Raw genomic sequence first — 16,301 nt, forward strand, 5'->3', positions numbered from 1 at the left:
CTAAATTTGGGGGTTTGTTAGCTTTTAAGGGGGACTTTTGGGGGGACGATATATTTAGTGGGACTTTAAGGGGAAATAAATATTTAGGCATAGCTCTATTGACAACATTTTAGCATAAGATCATCAAATAATTTTCCTGCTAGTTTTGTTTGACATGTCCATGATTAAAATACCCAAATCCAGAAAAAATTTGACTGTAAATTTTCATTACTCAAATTATAATCAATGATGAGGGCTGAATTGTACTTAGGTACATAAGATAAAGGTTTTGATAGGTTGCTTCGAAAGTATTTATACCTTCGCGGGATATTACTTTTCATTTTAAGGCGAAAAGGTTTGAATCTAGGGGGAAATGCTGAGCCATCTGTGGAGAAGATGAGCTGATACCTGGAAACCCTAGTACGGCTTATCGATAGCTGACTAAACCTCGCACTTGAGAGTAAATCCATTTCCGTATCTGGTCACACTGGTTGTTGTGTTCTCCACTTCGTCGCGTCGCCTTAACAAAAGTGTTAAATATTGTTAACAGAAACGCTTCGCACGCACAGTAGCCGGCCGATTATGAGTTTAGACGCCACACTGATCGTAAAAACAGAACGGAAAAACGCTTGAAATTGTAAATAAACATAGTTACTTATGTTAAACTTTTTTTTTTTGGTAAGAAGCCAGTAACAAACAAACCACGAATAAAAACGCAAGTGTGTGAGTGCAAATTTTAGAAATATTTATTAAACTCGAGAAATTTATTCAAAACGCACAAACAAAAAGATACATATTAAAAAAGGAGCGCGCGACAAATAAAAAGAGGAGCATACAAGAAAAAACGCCGACTGCGAAAACGGCGACAAAGTGAAATTGATAATAAACGCATAATTTATTTAAAATAATAACCAATCAACGGCGGCAGTCAGTTATAAATAATTAAGAAAGTTAAGAAGAAAAGCACACAACGAAAATGGCAACACTAAACAAATTCACAAAAACTTTGTCCATTGATGAAAAGGCCGAGATCAAGGAGAAATTCATAGAGGTGAGTAAGAAAAGGCGTGAAGAAATAAATAATAGTTGGGCAATGTTGAATCAATAAGAAAAAGGTGGCAAATTTATAAAAATTCAAATTGAATGACTCACACACACATACGCATGAAGAGCAGGAGCAAAACCGTTAAGCGGTGCATGTGGGCGTCGGCGTTGACAATGGGGAGCAGCGAAGCCGACAGCGACGCCGGCAGCAACGCTGGCCTTCAACAGTGCAAAGCAACCCCCCATGAAGTGGACAAAGAAGAGGAAGAATGAAAAGAAGGAGCAGGAGAAGTACAGGAGCGGATTTAAAGTTATATCTAGTAGGGTTCTAATATCGTTTTATTGATAATACATTGATAACAAAATAAACAATGTGGGGGGAAATTTATCTAGTCCTTTCTCCCCGCATCTTCCCTTGATCCGCCCCTGGGAAAACCATGACGAGCGGGAGAAGTAGAGACAAAGCATCGCCAGCTAACGGTTAAATGCATGTTCGTGGGAGAGGGGGCGCGTGCGTAGTTGTGGGTGGAGGGGGACCAGCAAACAAGTTTCCCTTTCCCGCATCTCTCTTATCTCTCTCCCTCTCGCACAGTGGAGAGTTCTTATCAAAAAGCACTTAAAAAATATATATATATTACCTTTTTCTCATTGTAAACGTTTACTAACATCACTCGAAAAAGTGCAAAAATTATACACGTAGAACAAGTTTATTGACTGCTAAGAGATTTGGATTTAGATAGATTTAGATTTAGATGACAAATATAACATGAGTCTTTAAAGGATTTGTAAAGCAAGGCAAAGTGTTGAAGTTCTTGTCTTTAAAGTGATTTTTACTGATGGAAAAGACTTCTGATAACTGAAATAATTTTTAGATAAACTAAAATCCCACCATCAGTAAATTCCACTGTAGACACTTCACTTTGGCTGATAGTCCCGTTGATAAAGTCAGCAAATAAGTCTTATCGCACTGGGAGAATTTGCCTCAAATATTTACAAAATAAACCCTTTTTGGGTGGTGCCCTTTGCAACTGCAAAAACCAAGAAGAAAATCATTAAAAACAGCAGCGCATGCGTCGAAAAGCGCAAGTTCAATGCCGCAGTCGACGTCGCTGCTTATCCCTACCATAATGACTAATGCTAAACAAACTAAAGTCGCCAGAAAAAAAATCAAAATAAATATGGCATAAAACAAAGAACAAACAGTCTTTCACTTGACGAATATTTCTTGCGAATTTCGCGGGAATAATATTTGGGCAAGGCCAGCGCTATAACGTTAGCGTATAACGTGCATTTATTTCCATACCATGACACCACGTAAAAGTCGCTCTGCTGCCACCCCTTTTTTCGAGGGGGCGGAGGGGCGAATACCACGGAAAACCAGTTTCTGCTTAAACTAAAAATAAAAAAATAAAAATCACAGGCCAAGGCACATACAAGCCCCGTCACCGGGAGAGCGTGAAAATTACGTCTCAGCTCTCGGTCGCAGCTTCAATTCAGATCCCAGATCTCTGCTCTCAAGCCCAAGACAAGTCGCACAGTGGGCCAAAATGCGTTAGGAGCGGGACACTCACAAAAGCCTCTCACAAAAGCCTCTCACAATTTCTTGAGATATTTTGATTTTTACGAAAATTTGTATAGCTTTCGGAATACTTGCAGTAAATACCTTTATTTGCCCCACTATGCTCCTCCTCGTCACCTTGGTTCAAGGGGCAGCCAGAGTCGAGCAATTTTCGTTCAATTTTATGCACACAGTTAATAGTTTACAATTGTTTCTTGCTGATTTTTGCTCGCCTGACTTCTCGTATCCCGCTTTGCATTTGGCTTTTCGCTGAGCTCGTAATTCCCGGCAATTCCAAAAGCGAAAAGAGAGGAATAATAAACGCCCACGCTGCAATTGCTTCGAAGTGCAGGCCATAAAAATCCGTATATGCTGAAAGACATAAAAAAGACTTTGCTTGATTGCAATTGCCAACGGAGGAGAAAGAACGGAACTTATGCAGGCATAAAAAAATAGTTCTTGTAATGTGCAGCCACAAAAAATTATGAATGGTAAAAATTGATTTTTATAAAAAAAAATAAATAAAATCACGATACCATACACCTAGGTAAAGATTGCAAAGATTACTTTTTGAAATACAACTCTTTTCTTAGGCTTCCATTTTTTCCCGAGTGCACTATTAAAGGCAGTGCTCCTGTCGCACGCGTGTTTAGCTTTAATCAACCGAACAATACTGGTCCATTGTGCTCTGAACTCCGACGAATCTGCGTGGCCAACAAACCGTTTTGCAAGAAACGGATTCCAAACGAGATCAGGATAAATACTGGCAAACGGCATTTAATGGGTGAGAGTTGTGTGGGCGGGGAACAAACACAGCACTGATTGACACTTGAATGCTGAAATCTGCTTTCGTTCTGGCTCTATTATTGTTGGATGCTGCGATGACTAATAAAACAGCTTGAGATGAGAAAAAAACCGAAACGAAAAACGATTCCGCATTTTTTTATTTCCTCAATGAAGGTTGCACGCTCCGATATTGAAATTCTAGTAAACAGACTTGTTTATCCCACCGGGACTTTGTTTGATATTATTGAAATTGTTATCTGGTGACTAAGTATTATTACAAAATAACGTGGTTTCCCTCTGTTGAAATTGTTTGGTAAAATCGTGTTACTGTTTCAGGATTTGCATTATAACATTATGTGTTTAAAATATAATTACTGTTATAGTTAACTGGAATTCCCATTCGGTTCAGTTTGTTAGGGATCCTGAGTTGAATTATTACTTATCGCATTGTTGCCATTTGCTTATGTCAAAAAGTGAGACAGAGTTGCCACACCCACATACAAAGCACTGCTTTTGCTTTTCTTTCGTCTCTCGTTTCTGTGTTTCTTTTTCATTCTTATGGTGTTTTTGTTTCGGTTTATGTTTCTGCGTGGGAGTGTCAGTGTTAATTGCCGCAAAGCCGCGCATTTTGAGTGCCCCGATGTGAAGGAGATATGCAATGTGTTTTTATGGTTTATCGGGCTTGCATACTTGATAAACAATGCTGGTAGAAACTTTAGTATTGAGTCTTTTTTTATAATTTTTATGAATCACCGAACGCACAGCAGCTACATTTGTTAATTGGAAAATCATTTTGCACTTTAATTAATAACAAAAATTCACTTCAATGCAAATATCGCACTCGAATTTCTCATAATCTTCTACAGTTTTGAGGGCATATGAAACACTATTTAAAAAGCATTATATTGGGTGTCCAGATTTTTCATGCTTATAGCTTGTTATCGGTCATATATGTACTTTATATTCCACGAAATTTATGGCTTTATAGATGCTATTATCTTAGCCACAGCTGTGTGCTGCCTTTGTTGCATTGCATGTTGCTGTTTTCAAAAGTTGATGGGCAGGCACATAATTCATTTGGCTGCGTTTATTAGGTCTTTCGGTTGCTGCTGTTTTTTCCTGCTTTTCTGTGTGTTCCCATTCACAGTAAAAACAACACACTTATTGTTGTCTTTTTCGAATAAAATTCTTGGGGATGTTGCTGCAGCTTGGCTTTTATCAACATTGTGGAGGTCTTCAAGTGCATTTTGAGCGCAGGCTACTTGGGCACTTAAAATCGCTTTCTTTATTCATTTCGTTTTTAATTTCTTTGTCATTTTAATGCACATGCCAAAGATTTTTGAATATCAAAAACTCTCTCGGCACACTGTGTGCATCAAAAGTCGTGCCGCACAGTGGGTCGTGATCAAACGGCGATGATATCACTCGATCCGAAAGACTTTGTGTTTATAAGGCCAAGAAACACGTAAACGTTACGTGATTGGGAAATAAACAAATCGAACAATGAAGAATTTATTTGGGGAGCCATTTAAAATGTCGTTAAAAGAATGGTTAATAAATCAACAAAAACTGTTTGCCAAGCTTGCGCAGAAAATACTTTGGATGTACATCTCTAACTGGGGTTTAATATGGTGCTTAATTTGTACTAAATTGGTTGGAAATCTCCATAGTTGCACTGTGCATTGCTATCAAGAGTGAAAGTGTTCGTAATGCGTTGATTGCATTTTATGTACGATAAGTTGCAGCTGCATTAACACAGCCTCTCCCTCACTTTACCACTTTTCTCTTGCTTATTTGGTTGTCCTTTTGCTTAAGTTGACGCATTTTATTTCCTTTCCTTTAAATACTCTTGCTGGGGAAAACTTAGCTTTTCAATTTGATAAATGTATTTGCTGTTTAATTTATTTAAAATGTATACTGACACAATTAATTAGTATAAAGTTTTTTTTTATAACCGTTTCACATTAGTTCCAATTGATTAAAAGGTAAAGCGTAAGATTGGTGTTTAAAATTTAAATAAAATTAAAAAAAAAGAACTAAAAAATTAATTCCGAATTAACTTCCAATTTTTTGGTGGTTTTTTCCTTAAGGGTATTCCAATCCCGAATACCATTTTTGGCGCCTTGTTGTTTTCGGACTGTTATTTATTTTTTTGCGTTTCGGGTTTGTTGAACTCTGGGCAGTTACCTTTTGGGGGCAGCATTGGGTTGTTTGTCATTTCTTTTTTATCAGCTTTTGCCATTTTCGGTTTTCACTTGGCACCACAGTGAGAGAAGGGGGTTACATGGATATGGATATGGGTATGATAAACAGAGACACGGATGATTTAGTGGCTCATTTCCAATATTTACCCGAGTGTAACGTCCCTCCCGTTTTTTCCACATTTTCCCCCGTTCGCTTTTTCCCTATATTTTCCGCAACGCTTTTTTGTGTCGTTGATTAACTGTAAATTTGTCATAATGAAGTGCAGCGTTGACTTTCACAGATCGCTTGTAGTCGCGTGCTCTCTACACTTGACGAAACATTGTGTTCCCGCTGTCATAGTGGTTGTGGGAAATCATTGAGGCGCGGCCAATACAATTAACACCCACAACCGAGCGGGGAACTAGTTCATTAGCCAAACTAAACGCTCCTTTAGCAACACAATTGGATGGCCACAAAATGATGCACGTCAATTAGCAGCACAGAGCGAAAAATAAGTTGTAATTTGGTTGGTATTTATTTAAGAAACTTATTTATTAAGCATGATCGAATGATGACAAAACTTTAATGATAAAGATACAAAAAAGACCACAACAATTTGAGTCACTTTTTTAAGGGGTTTTAAAGCCAACAAAAAAAACCTTTAACTGACGTGTAAAGGACATATTATCAATTACATTTTTATATGATATGTTTTGGTGTCTGTTTCAAGTCATTGAGGGTGCTCGCTTGCCTAATTAGCAAGTGGCTTTTATGACTCAGTCTTGGTAATTTATCCTGGTCCCTGACTAATACCCATATTACATATCACTCGCGAAAGTGTAATCAGTCGCAGTCCCAGTTGGCTAGGCGAGGCTTTTGGGAAGAAAAAAACAAAACACAAAAATTAGTTTATTGTACATTTTGTTCCTAAAGTTAAATGTTAAAAAATATAGTCACAGGGCAATGTAATAGTGAAGATCATGTTTGAAAATTCAATTTAAATGTTTATTATTGCATTAAAGAACCCGTAAATAAATTGAACCAATCGATTTTTATTATATCTTGTTGACTGAACGTCACAACCCTATAAACCATTTTATAAACTCAATTAATCTTTCAAAAATAATGTGTAAAACCCAATATTAGAACGCAAAAGCTCTAAGACTCTCAACCAACTCAACCTTTGGGTCCACGCCCACGACTTGGCGAGTCCCGCTGTCTAGTTGGCGGATATGTGTCACTGCTGATTATACAATTTACTTAACTTTTTTTGCGTGCGCTGGCTGGACGCAATGACAATTTCTACATAAATATTTATTACACTCAAAGTTGCGAGTAATCGCAGACAAGCTAAAACTCAAAATTTACTTTACGTTTTACAAATTTCAATTGACTGCGACAACGTCGAAAAAAAGCGACAACGAAGCCCAAGTTGAATGCGAACAACGACCGGCAAACAACCAGAAAAACAGCAACAAATACGAAAAAAAACCACAACAACGGCAAGAGAAACAAAAAGTAACGCACTGACACCGATTGACACGACAGGCGACTAAAGTTTTTAACACTCTTTTTTATGTTTGAAGAATCTGTTTTTGAGGATTCAATTATTTTATAGTTCTTTTGGAGTACTGAATGTTGAATGCAAGATTGACTGTAGAAAAAAGCGTTAGATACATGTTAGGATATTTTTTCTAAGTAATTTATAAAGGCTTTATAAAGTGGATAATCGATATTTTTATGCATATTTTTGTGTACTTATTTTGTATATATTTATTATATCTTCAAACTTTTGTAAGGTGTACACCTATAAAGTATCTATTGGTGGTCTTTTTTACGGCCGTGCAACGGTAAACAACTCTCTAGCATATCATCATTATCGCCATCATCGGCATAGGCACGGGCGCATTATTAATTTTTGTTCAATTGACTTCCTTTGCCTGTACTTGATCAGCTATTTCTTATTTCGACCTCCAAAGCGAGGGGGTCAAAGGGGGGGCACTTTGGGTACTCGTTATTCGTACTCTCTTGTGGGGTCTTATATGCATAATGCGGTGCGAGCGTCTATCAAACAATGCTGATTAACATGTTTCGAATGCTGTTGACTCACGTTCAATCAGCGGGCGTTGTATTGTTGCCTCCTTTTTTATGGTTTATTGTTGATGTTGATGTAACGTTGCCTTTGTTGTCGAGGTCGCGACACACTGATAAAGTGGGTGGAATGGGTTAAATGGCGGGTCGAGGGGGCCTTAAACACTATAGTTGCATTATCGCACGGCATTGCTTGATATGCAAAAGCTAGGTGAATCCACTTGTCGTGCCAGGCATACGAAATGACAGTTTTTGGTCTTCGAAACCGGTTCAACGAAAGCGAAAAAGTGGCACAAATAGTGTTTTCTCGGCCAGGTGACATTTGCAATTACGTCACTCAAACATGATCCCCTAAAAGCCGGAGCAAACAAAACTTTAAAAACTATAAACACCGCTTAGCATTTTTTGCTCTCTCGAATATTTCGCTGCTGCTAATGAACTTCATTTGCTGTAAATTACCTTTAAATGACAGTGACTAAGCCCCGAATAGCGGCGCAAACATTGACGCTGGAAAAAAAAATAACAAAATGAAAAAGCAAACAAAAAAGACAAGGAAAAACGTTCATTAACAAAAATTTCGCGCGTTGTTTGTCATAATTATGATTGCCGCCTAAGTTCTATTCTGAGTTCCCAAAAAGATGAGAACCTGCACTTAGATAAAAACGAACCTCGTAGATCACAAATTCTTCATTCCCTAATTAAATGTTTTGCTTAATTAAAGTATACTCCTTTCAATAAATATAATTATTTATTCATAGGAAAGCACTTAAACTAACATCAGTAATGTTAACTTTTTGGTATTCTGGCGCAACTTTTCTCTGAGTGTACAAAAAAAAGAGCAGGTGAAGGGTTAGCAAACATCGGTGACACCAAAAGTGAACCCGTAGAAAGTTGCTTGGGGTCAGGCGTGTGCGGTTCTGGTCTTTGGATTTATACTGGTAGTAAAAAAAATATACTTCAAAGTTCCCTCTACCAAATTCTGTTTTTTTTTTTTAAATTGTTGCAGTTGCTAATCACGAATTTGTATACATTTAAAGTACAAATAAGGTTATTGACCGATTATTTTAAAAACATTGCAAAACCTGATTTTACCCAGCATGACTAAATTTGAAAAACAGATCGCTGGTAATCTGATCGCTTTGACAATATTACTAAACCCAGCTGCACTTACACAAAGTTGTAGATAGTATTATGCAATGACAACTGGTTTATCATCGCTGGAGGAAATAACAAAAGCTACAGTTTGTTCAGCTGGGTTATAGTTCGATATATCGGTCGATCGGGGAGTGGTTTTTCTTATGTACAAAAGACAACAAAAGTCTTTGTATGTCCGGCGATTAGTCATCACGAGTAACTGATCGATAATACTGACCATGTGTGTATAGCTGCACTGATAAAAAAGGAACACGAAACTATTAGTTAGATGTTCTGACCTTAAACTATAATATTTATTATTAGCCGCGTCAATAATAACCCCTTTTTACAATTATGTTCTGAGAAAGTCCTAAACTTTTATTGTCGCATTTCCTTGTCTTATCGAACTGTCGTTATCAGGATGGAATTAGATTTATGTTCTACAAGTTATAAGCTAACCGAAATGACAATTGCCACATAATTCACTCGCTGATACAATGGCTATTAAAAAACCAATTACGTTTAAATACCCTGTCGCTCTCTCAGGTGTTTTTCACTCATATCCCCATTATCTCTCTATAAGTTTGCCCGTCGAGTGGTATTGCATTTAACCAAAAACTTTTTGATGCGTAAGCAATTTGCTGAAAACGATTTTATAGTCTTGAGAATGTTGCGAAAGAGGGTTGCCACGTCACGGGACAAACCGCATATTAGGAGATGACTCAATTGAAATGAAACTAAATGTGCCAAAACTACTTCTCCTCATAGGATGAGTCACCACTTAAAGTCGAGTGAATAAATCTAAATGTAACTAATAATGGGTTTCATTGTACGTATTGTTTATCTTGTTTTGTTTGAAGACGCGCTTAAAATTTGAGTTCATTTTAACTGAACTCGTATTATTCTGTACTTTGTCAACCTGACAGCCCTGCAGTGTAATTGCACCTGAGAGAGAGAGAGCTAAAGTTAGTGGCTCAATTGATTTATCGGGCTAAGAAATTGAGCGAAGAGTGGACCTTATCAATAGCAGGAGAGAGCAGGAAAATCAAATGAATTTTTCCGAACGTTTGTTAAATGCTTTATATGGAAAACACTTTCGTGGCAGGTTATTTTTGTTCTTAATACCCAATTTAATTGCACTTTTATTGAGTGAGTGACTTTTCATTAGTTTTTTTTTGTTATTCAGGATGACTCGTTTTTAAAGGTGTTTTCTCTTCTTACTCACTGACTCTTTTTTGAGGCTCTCTCCGCATTTTTTTTTACTGATAAGAAACCGTTCGATTCAAGTGCTGGTTTTTTTTTTTTGCCTCTTTTTTTGTGATAAAAGAAAAGGCATAAATAGTCCGCTTCACTGAACCACTCAATTAGTACTCAAGTTTAGCTCGTGGAAAGCGATTCAGCCAAAAAGAAAGAAAGCAAGAAGAACGTAAAAGAAGAATTTAAAAAAAGGAGTTTTAACAACAAATATAGTGATATCCTTGGCTCTCTTTTTCGTTTTCTCTCTCGCACCCTTTCTCTCGGTCTCTTTCTCTCGATTAATTTAATATCTGTTCTTCTCGGGCGCGCTCTTCACCACTGTGTTTGTGTGTGCGTGTAGTATCTGTGTGCAAATCAATTAATTTTTTGTTGTTTGTTTATTTTCACAACGAAAACAAGAAGGAATTTCGTAAATAATAAAATTAATTTCGCGTGCAAATATACATTGGAATAATGGCCGATATTATCAACGTGGAACAGCACCAGACGATCGAGGAGTTCAAGCAGAATCTCGAGGAGCTCCTGCCCGATGTAGGTGGCGCCACTGAATCTGGTGCAGTGAATAACCGATAAGCTAGAAATCAAAATGTTAAACAAAAAATTTAAAAAAAATCAACATCATCTTTACTTTTTTTTTGTTTTTTGTTTTTTTGCGAAGTTCGACTGTATTTTTTTTTATTACTCACAACTCACGTAATCACTACCTCTCTATATTTGTGGGTATGTGTTCTTTTCCTGCCCTATCACATTTTCCCGGGGCACTTTATGGCTTTTTAATCGATAACACCGACAAGTGAAACGCATACCAATGTCCATAAGCAGGGCCTTTACAGTGAACACCTCCGATAAAGAGCACGCGCCCCAACTGACCCACTGTAACACACCCGCCGTCCACTTCCCCCCTGAAAATATGGCGAAAATCAAAATCACTTCCGTTCAACGTCAGTCATATGTCGCCCAAAAGTATTTCCCACGTATCAGCATTCGTTTTTGGCCAAGGACAAAACGACCTCGATTCGGTTTTCGGTTTTCGGTTTCTCCCCCTCAAAAAGCGCCCATCATATCATTACCATATACGTAATCGAGTGCTGTTTTCGATTTAATGTTAGCTTTTTGGCGCACAGAAATTTATCTTATCGGCAAACACCGAAAACGGAGCAATCAACGCACCACTACCAGAACCTGGTTACCAACCACTGAGCCATAAATTCCACAGTCCAGTATCAGCCCATTCAACCTTCCCCTATTTCCCTCTGATTTTCCTTATTTCGCACACGCGAAAAAGGAAAGAGCATAGTTTTTTATGGCACCGTTCGGCCAAATATTTGGTTTTCCCCTCATTTTGGATTGTAGCTTTTGGGTTCTAGTAAATTCGCAACCATCGGGAGGTTGAAGAGAACCTAACTATCAAACATATTGCAAAAACGTTGATAACCATAGATTTGTTTAGCCTTAATAACCTGAGATTAATAAATAAATAAATAAATAAATTACAATAGAAACTTTGATAATAAGAACGGTTATGTTTTTCAGTTTATATTTTTCAATGATTAATTTATTTACTTGTTTTACTTGTTGACAAAGGTTAGTTGTGGATGTAAAGCAATTGGTTTTTAAAGTTTTAATTATTCTTATATAACAACCTTACCCATAATCCAATATAAAAATAATTTGTACAATCATACAATTTGTAATCTAAACCCTTGAAAGCTTGTCCTTATCTAAGATATTTCAATTATATTGACCAATGATCGAGTTAAAATGTGACTAATAAATTAAAAGCTTGTGAAATCCAAAAAAAAAGCAACGTTGATTAGGTTGACTTCATTAATGATTTCCTTAAATTGAAGAAAATAGAGAACACCTGGATTACAAATTGAGTTTTAAACGGTCAACTCTTAGTCATCGGATTTGGAATAAAATAATCGAAAGAGGAAATTAATTTGCCGGTCCGAATCTCAAGTATTTTCGAACTGATTCATCGGGTGATTTACCAAAATTTGTTTGGGCTTTCACTTCTTGGTTTTTTTTAAAGACTTCAATTATTGCGGTGTTTCTTCTTTTTTTTTTCTCTTAAATTTTGTGGCGCCCACTCACGCTTTTAAAACTGTATCATTTGAAACGAGCAATTTTCGATAATCAGCGGTATGTCAGTCAGGTGAAAGATAGTACCCCTCGAACTGCGGACTGAAAAATGGAAATTAAATTCGATAAGGACGGGCGGACAGACGAGGCAATAGATAAGGCGGCGGGAGATGGGGAATACAATTTTGCATACCGAATTCCGCAGATAAAACATGTGTGGGCACTGGAATGCGGCTGTGTGTTTGGCTTTCGGATTTGATTGATGACTCACAGATCGATCGGTTCGATCGTCGGACAACTCACTCATGGCCGAGGATTACTCATAGATCTCTCCTCTTTCTTGGTTCGCGTGCCCCTTAAATTCACCTCGAATTCCTAGAAGGCCAGGAAATAAATTTATAAATAACAAAAGTTATTTAAAAGGTCAACTGTTATTGAAATGAATAAGCCTTACCTTTAGCAAACTATATTTGTAGTTTGCCGGTGCTATTAGTAAAAACTTAGTTATTTAAATGAGTCTTCCCTGAGTACTGATGGAATCCTTTTCCTATATTTTAGTTGGACGCCAACAAGGATGGCTTCATCGATCTTCACGAGCTGAAGGATGCACTCAACCAAGTGGGCTTCAAGCTGGCCGGCTACCAGGTGCGCGAGATGATCGATGAGTACAAGGGCAAACAGCTGACCGCCTTCCAGGGCAAACTGAACCTGGAGGAGTTCGAGGCCCTGTGCCTCGATCTAAAGAGCAAGGATGTGGCCAGCACATTCAAGACGGTCGTCTCCAAGAAGGAGAACCTGGAGACGCTCGGCGGCATGTCGAGCATCTCGTCGGAGGGCACCACCCATTCGGTGCGGCTCGAGGAGCAGCTGGCCTTCTCCGACTGGATCAACTCGAATCTGGGCCACGACAAGGACCTGCAGCACCTGCTGCCCATCGACAGCGAGGGCAAGCGTCTGTATCTGAGCATCAAGGATGGCATCCTGCTCTGCAAAATCATCAATCACTCCTGCCCCGACACCATCGACGAGCGGGCGATCAATAAGAAGAACCTCACCGTCTACCGGGAGTTCGAGAACTTGACCCTGGCGCTGGTCTCCTCCCAGGCGATCGGTTGCAACATCGTGAACATCGATGCCCACGATCTGGCCAAGGGCAAGCCCCACTTGGTGCTGGGTCTCCTCTGGCAGATCATCCGCATCGGTCTCTTCAGCCACATCACCTTGGACAGCTGTCCCGGCTTGGCTGGCCTTCTCTTCGACAACGAACGGCTGGAGGATCTGATGAAGATGTCGCCGGAGGCCATCCTCCTGCGTTGGGTCAATCATCACCTGGAGCGTGCCGGCATCTCGAGGCGGTGCACCAACTTCCAGTCGGACATCGTCGATTCGGAGATCTACTCGCACCTGCTGAAGCAGATTGCCGGCAACGATGCCGATGTCAATCTGGACGCTCTGCGGGAGTCGGACCTTCAGTCCCGGGCGGAAATCATGCTGCAGCAGGCTGCCAAGCTCAACTGCCGCAGCTTCCTCACGCCACAGGACGTCGTCAACGGCGTCTACAAGCTGAACTTGGCCTTCGTGGCCAACCTGTTCAACAACCATCCGGGATTGGACAAGCCCGAGCAGATCGAGGGACTCGAGTCCATCGAGGAGACGCGCGAGGAGAAGAGTAAGTAGAAGTTAAAATACATTGCAACTTTCTTAGAAATGATTACAAACGATTTTGATCAAGAAAACGCAAGCAGTAAAATTTATTTATAGAAAAATGCCGATATGAACAGTCAAGACGTCACTTTATAGAGGAAATAAAGCTCTTTTCATAATTAAAAATATAAAATGTTATCAATAATTTCTGCGCACAGGAAGTGCAGGCCATAAAAACTGAGCCAATTTAGATCACAAGACCATTTACCAAAAGAAGAGTAAAATGCTTCAAAGATAGTTAGAAAGTATGAATTGAAAATTAATGGTTTGTTTGCTTTTTCTATTTTCCAGCTTACCGCAACTGGATGAACTCAATGGGTGTGGCGCCGCATGTGAACTGGCTGTACTCCGATTTGGCCGATGGCCTGGTCATCTTCCAGCTGTTCGACGTCATCAAGCCGGGCATTGTCAACTGGAGCCGGGTGCACAAGCGCTTCAGCCCGCTGCGCAAGTTCATGGAGAAGCTGGAGAACTGCAACTACGCGGTGGATCTGGGCAAGCAGCTGAAATTCTCGCTGGTCGGAATCGCTGGCCAGGATCTTAACGATGGCAATGCCACGCTGACGTTGGGTAGGCATTACTATTATAAAAATACATTCAAATGAGATAATCAATGACTTAATTTATTGTCACAGCTCTCATCTGGCAGCTGATGCGCGCGTATACCCTGTCCATTCTGTCCCGCTTGGCCAACACTGGCAACCCCATCATCGAGAAGGAGATCGTCCAGTGGGTGAACAACCGATTGACGGAGGCTGGCAAGCAGTCGCAGCTGCGTAACTTCAACGACCCGGCCATTGCCGATGGCAAGATCGTGATCGATCTGATCGATTCCATCAAGGAGGGCAGCATCAACTACGAGCTGGTCCGCACCAGCGGCACACAGGAGGTAGGAAGAAGGACACCCATTGTTTTAGTTATATAACTCAGTGCTAATGCTTGTTTGGTCTGCAGGATAACCTGGCCAATGCCAAGTACGCCATCTCCATGGCCCGCAAGATCGGAGCCCGCGTTTACGCCCTGCCCGAGGACATCACCGAGGTGAAGCCCAAGATGGTGATGACCGTCTTCGCCTGCATGATGGCCCTCGACTACGTGCCCAACATGGACAGTGTGGACCAGAACAACCACAACAGCTCCGCCAACAACAGCAACAGCAATTAGGCGCCATAGCCACAACTCAATTATATATATACATACATAAACAAGAGGATGGGATTTTGAAAGGGAAAGAACAGTGGGAACTACGTAAAATTTTCGTATTCGCTAATTACTAACTACTCTATCCGATTGCGTTCCCTCCTGCGCATTTGTGTTTACTTTTTTTTAAATTCGATTACTTTTTGTAATTTTTTTTATTATATATTTATATATTATATACTTGAGTATGAGTTTCCCCCTATTGTAATTAAGCAAACAGATTTTAGAGTGTCGCGCGCATCTGTTTCCCAGCCCCGCGAGGTGTTTCTTTATTAGTTTTGTTTAACAATTGTTTAATTATACAACTGTAACCTTATTTTATAAATAGAGGTTTTGCTTTTTCCACTTAAAATCCTTAAAAGAAAAGAACTAAGAAACGAAAAAAAAAAAAAAACAAGCGACAAAGTTGAATGTGCAAGATTAAGTGAGAATTGTAATATTAACATTACGACAAAAACAATGGAAACAATTAATTTTGTAATATATATACATATATATTTATATACGACTACGATATGCGCCTATTATATAATGCCCGCCGATCGAAATTTATGCTACCTTGCAGAACCAAAGGCACTCTTAAGGAAGCACTAATAATTCCACTTTTGTGCCTTTGATTCTGCCATGTTGCAAAAATGCAGGTCGTATTTAGACTCTTCTTGGGCACGGTACATAACATATATTTACATAAATCGATATATTTTTGCATGAATGCGTTGCCTGAAGGGGAGATAATTAACGAAGATCGGGAATATCCAGAAACAAAAGAAATTGACAAAACAAAAAACAGAGTAAATAATTTTGTATTTAATATATTTTTTTTTTTGCGTATAATTGTAAGCCGCTTTTGTTTATGTTTTTTCCAACGCGTATGTTTGTTCTACTTCGTTTAAAATATTTGTTTAATTTTGCGTTTAAGTGCTTTAGAGCGAGATGGCAATAGGCGGCGCCAACATGGCGTAGAAAGAGAGGGCAACAAACATTTTTTAGTGCAATGAGGCGACATACAAATCCAAGAGAAAAAACGAAATAAGAAAAAGAAAGTAATACTATATGCATAATACAAGTAAAACAATAAAGAAACTAAAAAAAAATACTAAAATAAAATATGTTTTTATGAATTATTATATAATTACCTAGTTTTCCAAATTGCAAAGAACTTGAACTTTTTATTTTGATTGGAAAAGTTTCAGTGCTGCTTAATGTTGGTTATTATAATTTTTCTCTAATTTTGCAGCATCGGTCATCAAGTGTATGATGTGACTCAGAGAGAGTATAT

General features: G+C 38.9%; 1 protein-coding gene across 2 annotated transcripts; it reads left to right on the forward strand.

The window, feature by feature from the left end:
• The first annotated feature begins 448 nt into the window (after positions 1-448).
• LOC108098051 (plastin-1) lies at positions 449-16,129 on the forward strand. Of its 2 annotated transcripts, none has more exons than XM_017200732.2 (5): positions 449-1,030; positions 12,677-13,787; positions 14,114-14,392; positions 14,458-14,711; positions 14,777-16,129. In XM_017200732.2, exons 1-5 carry the CDS (start codon positions 956-958, stop codon positions 14,984-14,986), a joined length of 1,929 nt encoding a protein of 642 aa, XP_017056221.1. In that variant the 5' UTR covers positions 449-955; the 3' UTR covers positions 14,987-16,129. The 2 variants fall into 2 exon arrangements, with proteins under 2 accessions (XP_017056221.1, XP_017056220.1); XM_017200731.2 differs by lacking the exon at positions 449-1,030 and adding an exon at positions 10,299-10,564.
• Positions 16,130-16,301: the final 172 nt, after the last annotated feature.

This window comes from Drosophila ficusphila, unplaced genomic scaffold (genome assembly GCF_018152265.1).
Source record: "Drosophila ficusphila isolate 14025-0441.05 unplaced genomic scaffold, ASM1815226v1 contig_197, whole genome shotgun sequence".
NCBI classification, from domain to species: Eukaryota; Metazoa; Arthropoda; class Insecta; order Diptera; family Drosophilidae; genus Drosophila; species Drosophila ficusphila.

Bases quoted from the DNA above. Each gene is read 5' to 3' on its own strand.
- LOC108098051 (XM_017200731.2), top strand. From the start codon at position 10,487: ATGGCCGATATTATCAACGTGGAACAGCACCAGACGATCGAGGAGTTC. The intron at 10,565-12,676 runs GTAGGTGGCGCC...CCTATATTTTAG, and splicing joins TCGAGGAGCTCCTGCCCGAT to TTGGACGCCAACAAGGATGG. The intron at 14,393-14,457 runs GTAGGCATTACT...TTATTGTCACAG, and splicing joins CAATGCCACGCTGACGTTGG to CTCTCATCTGGCAGCTGATG.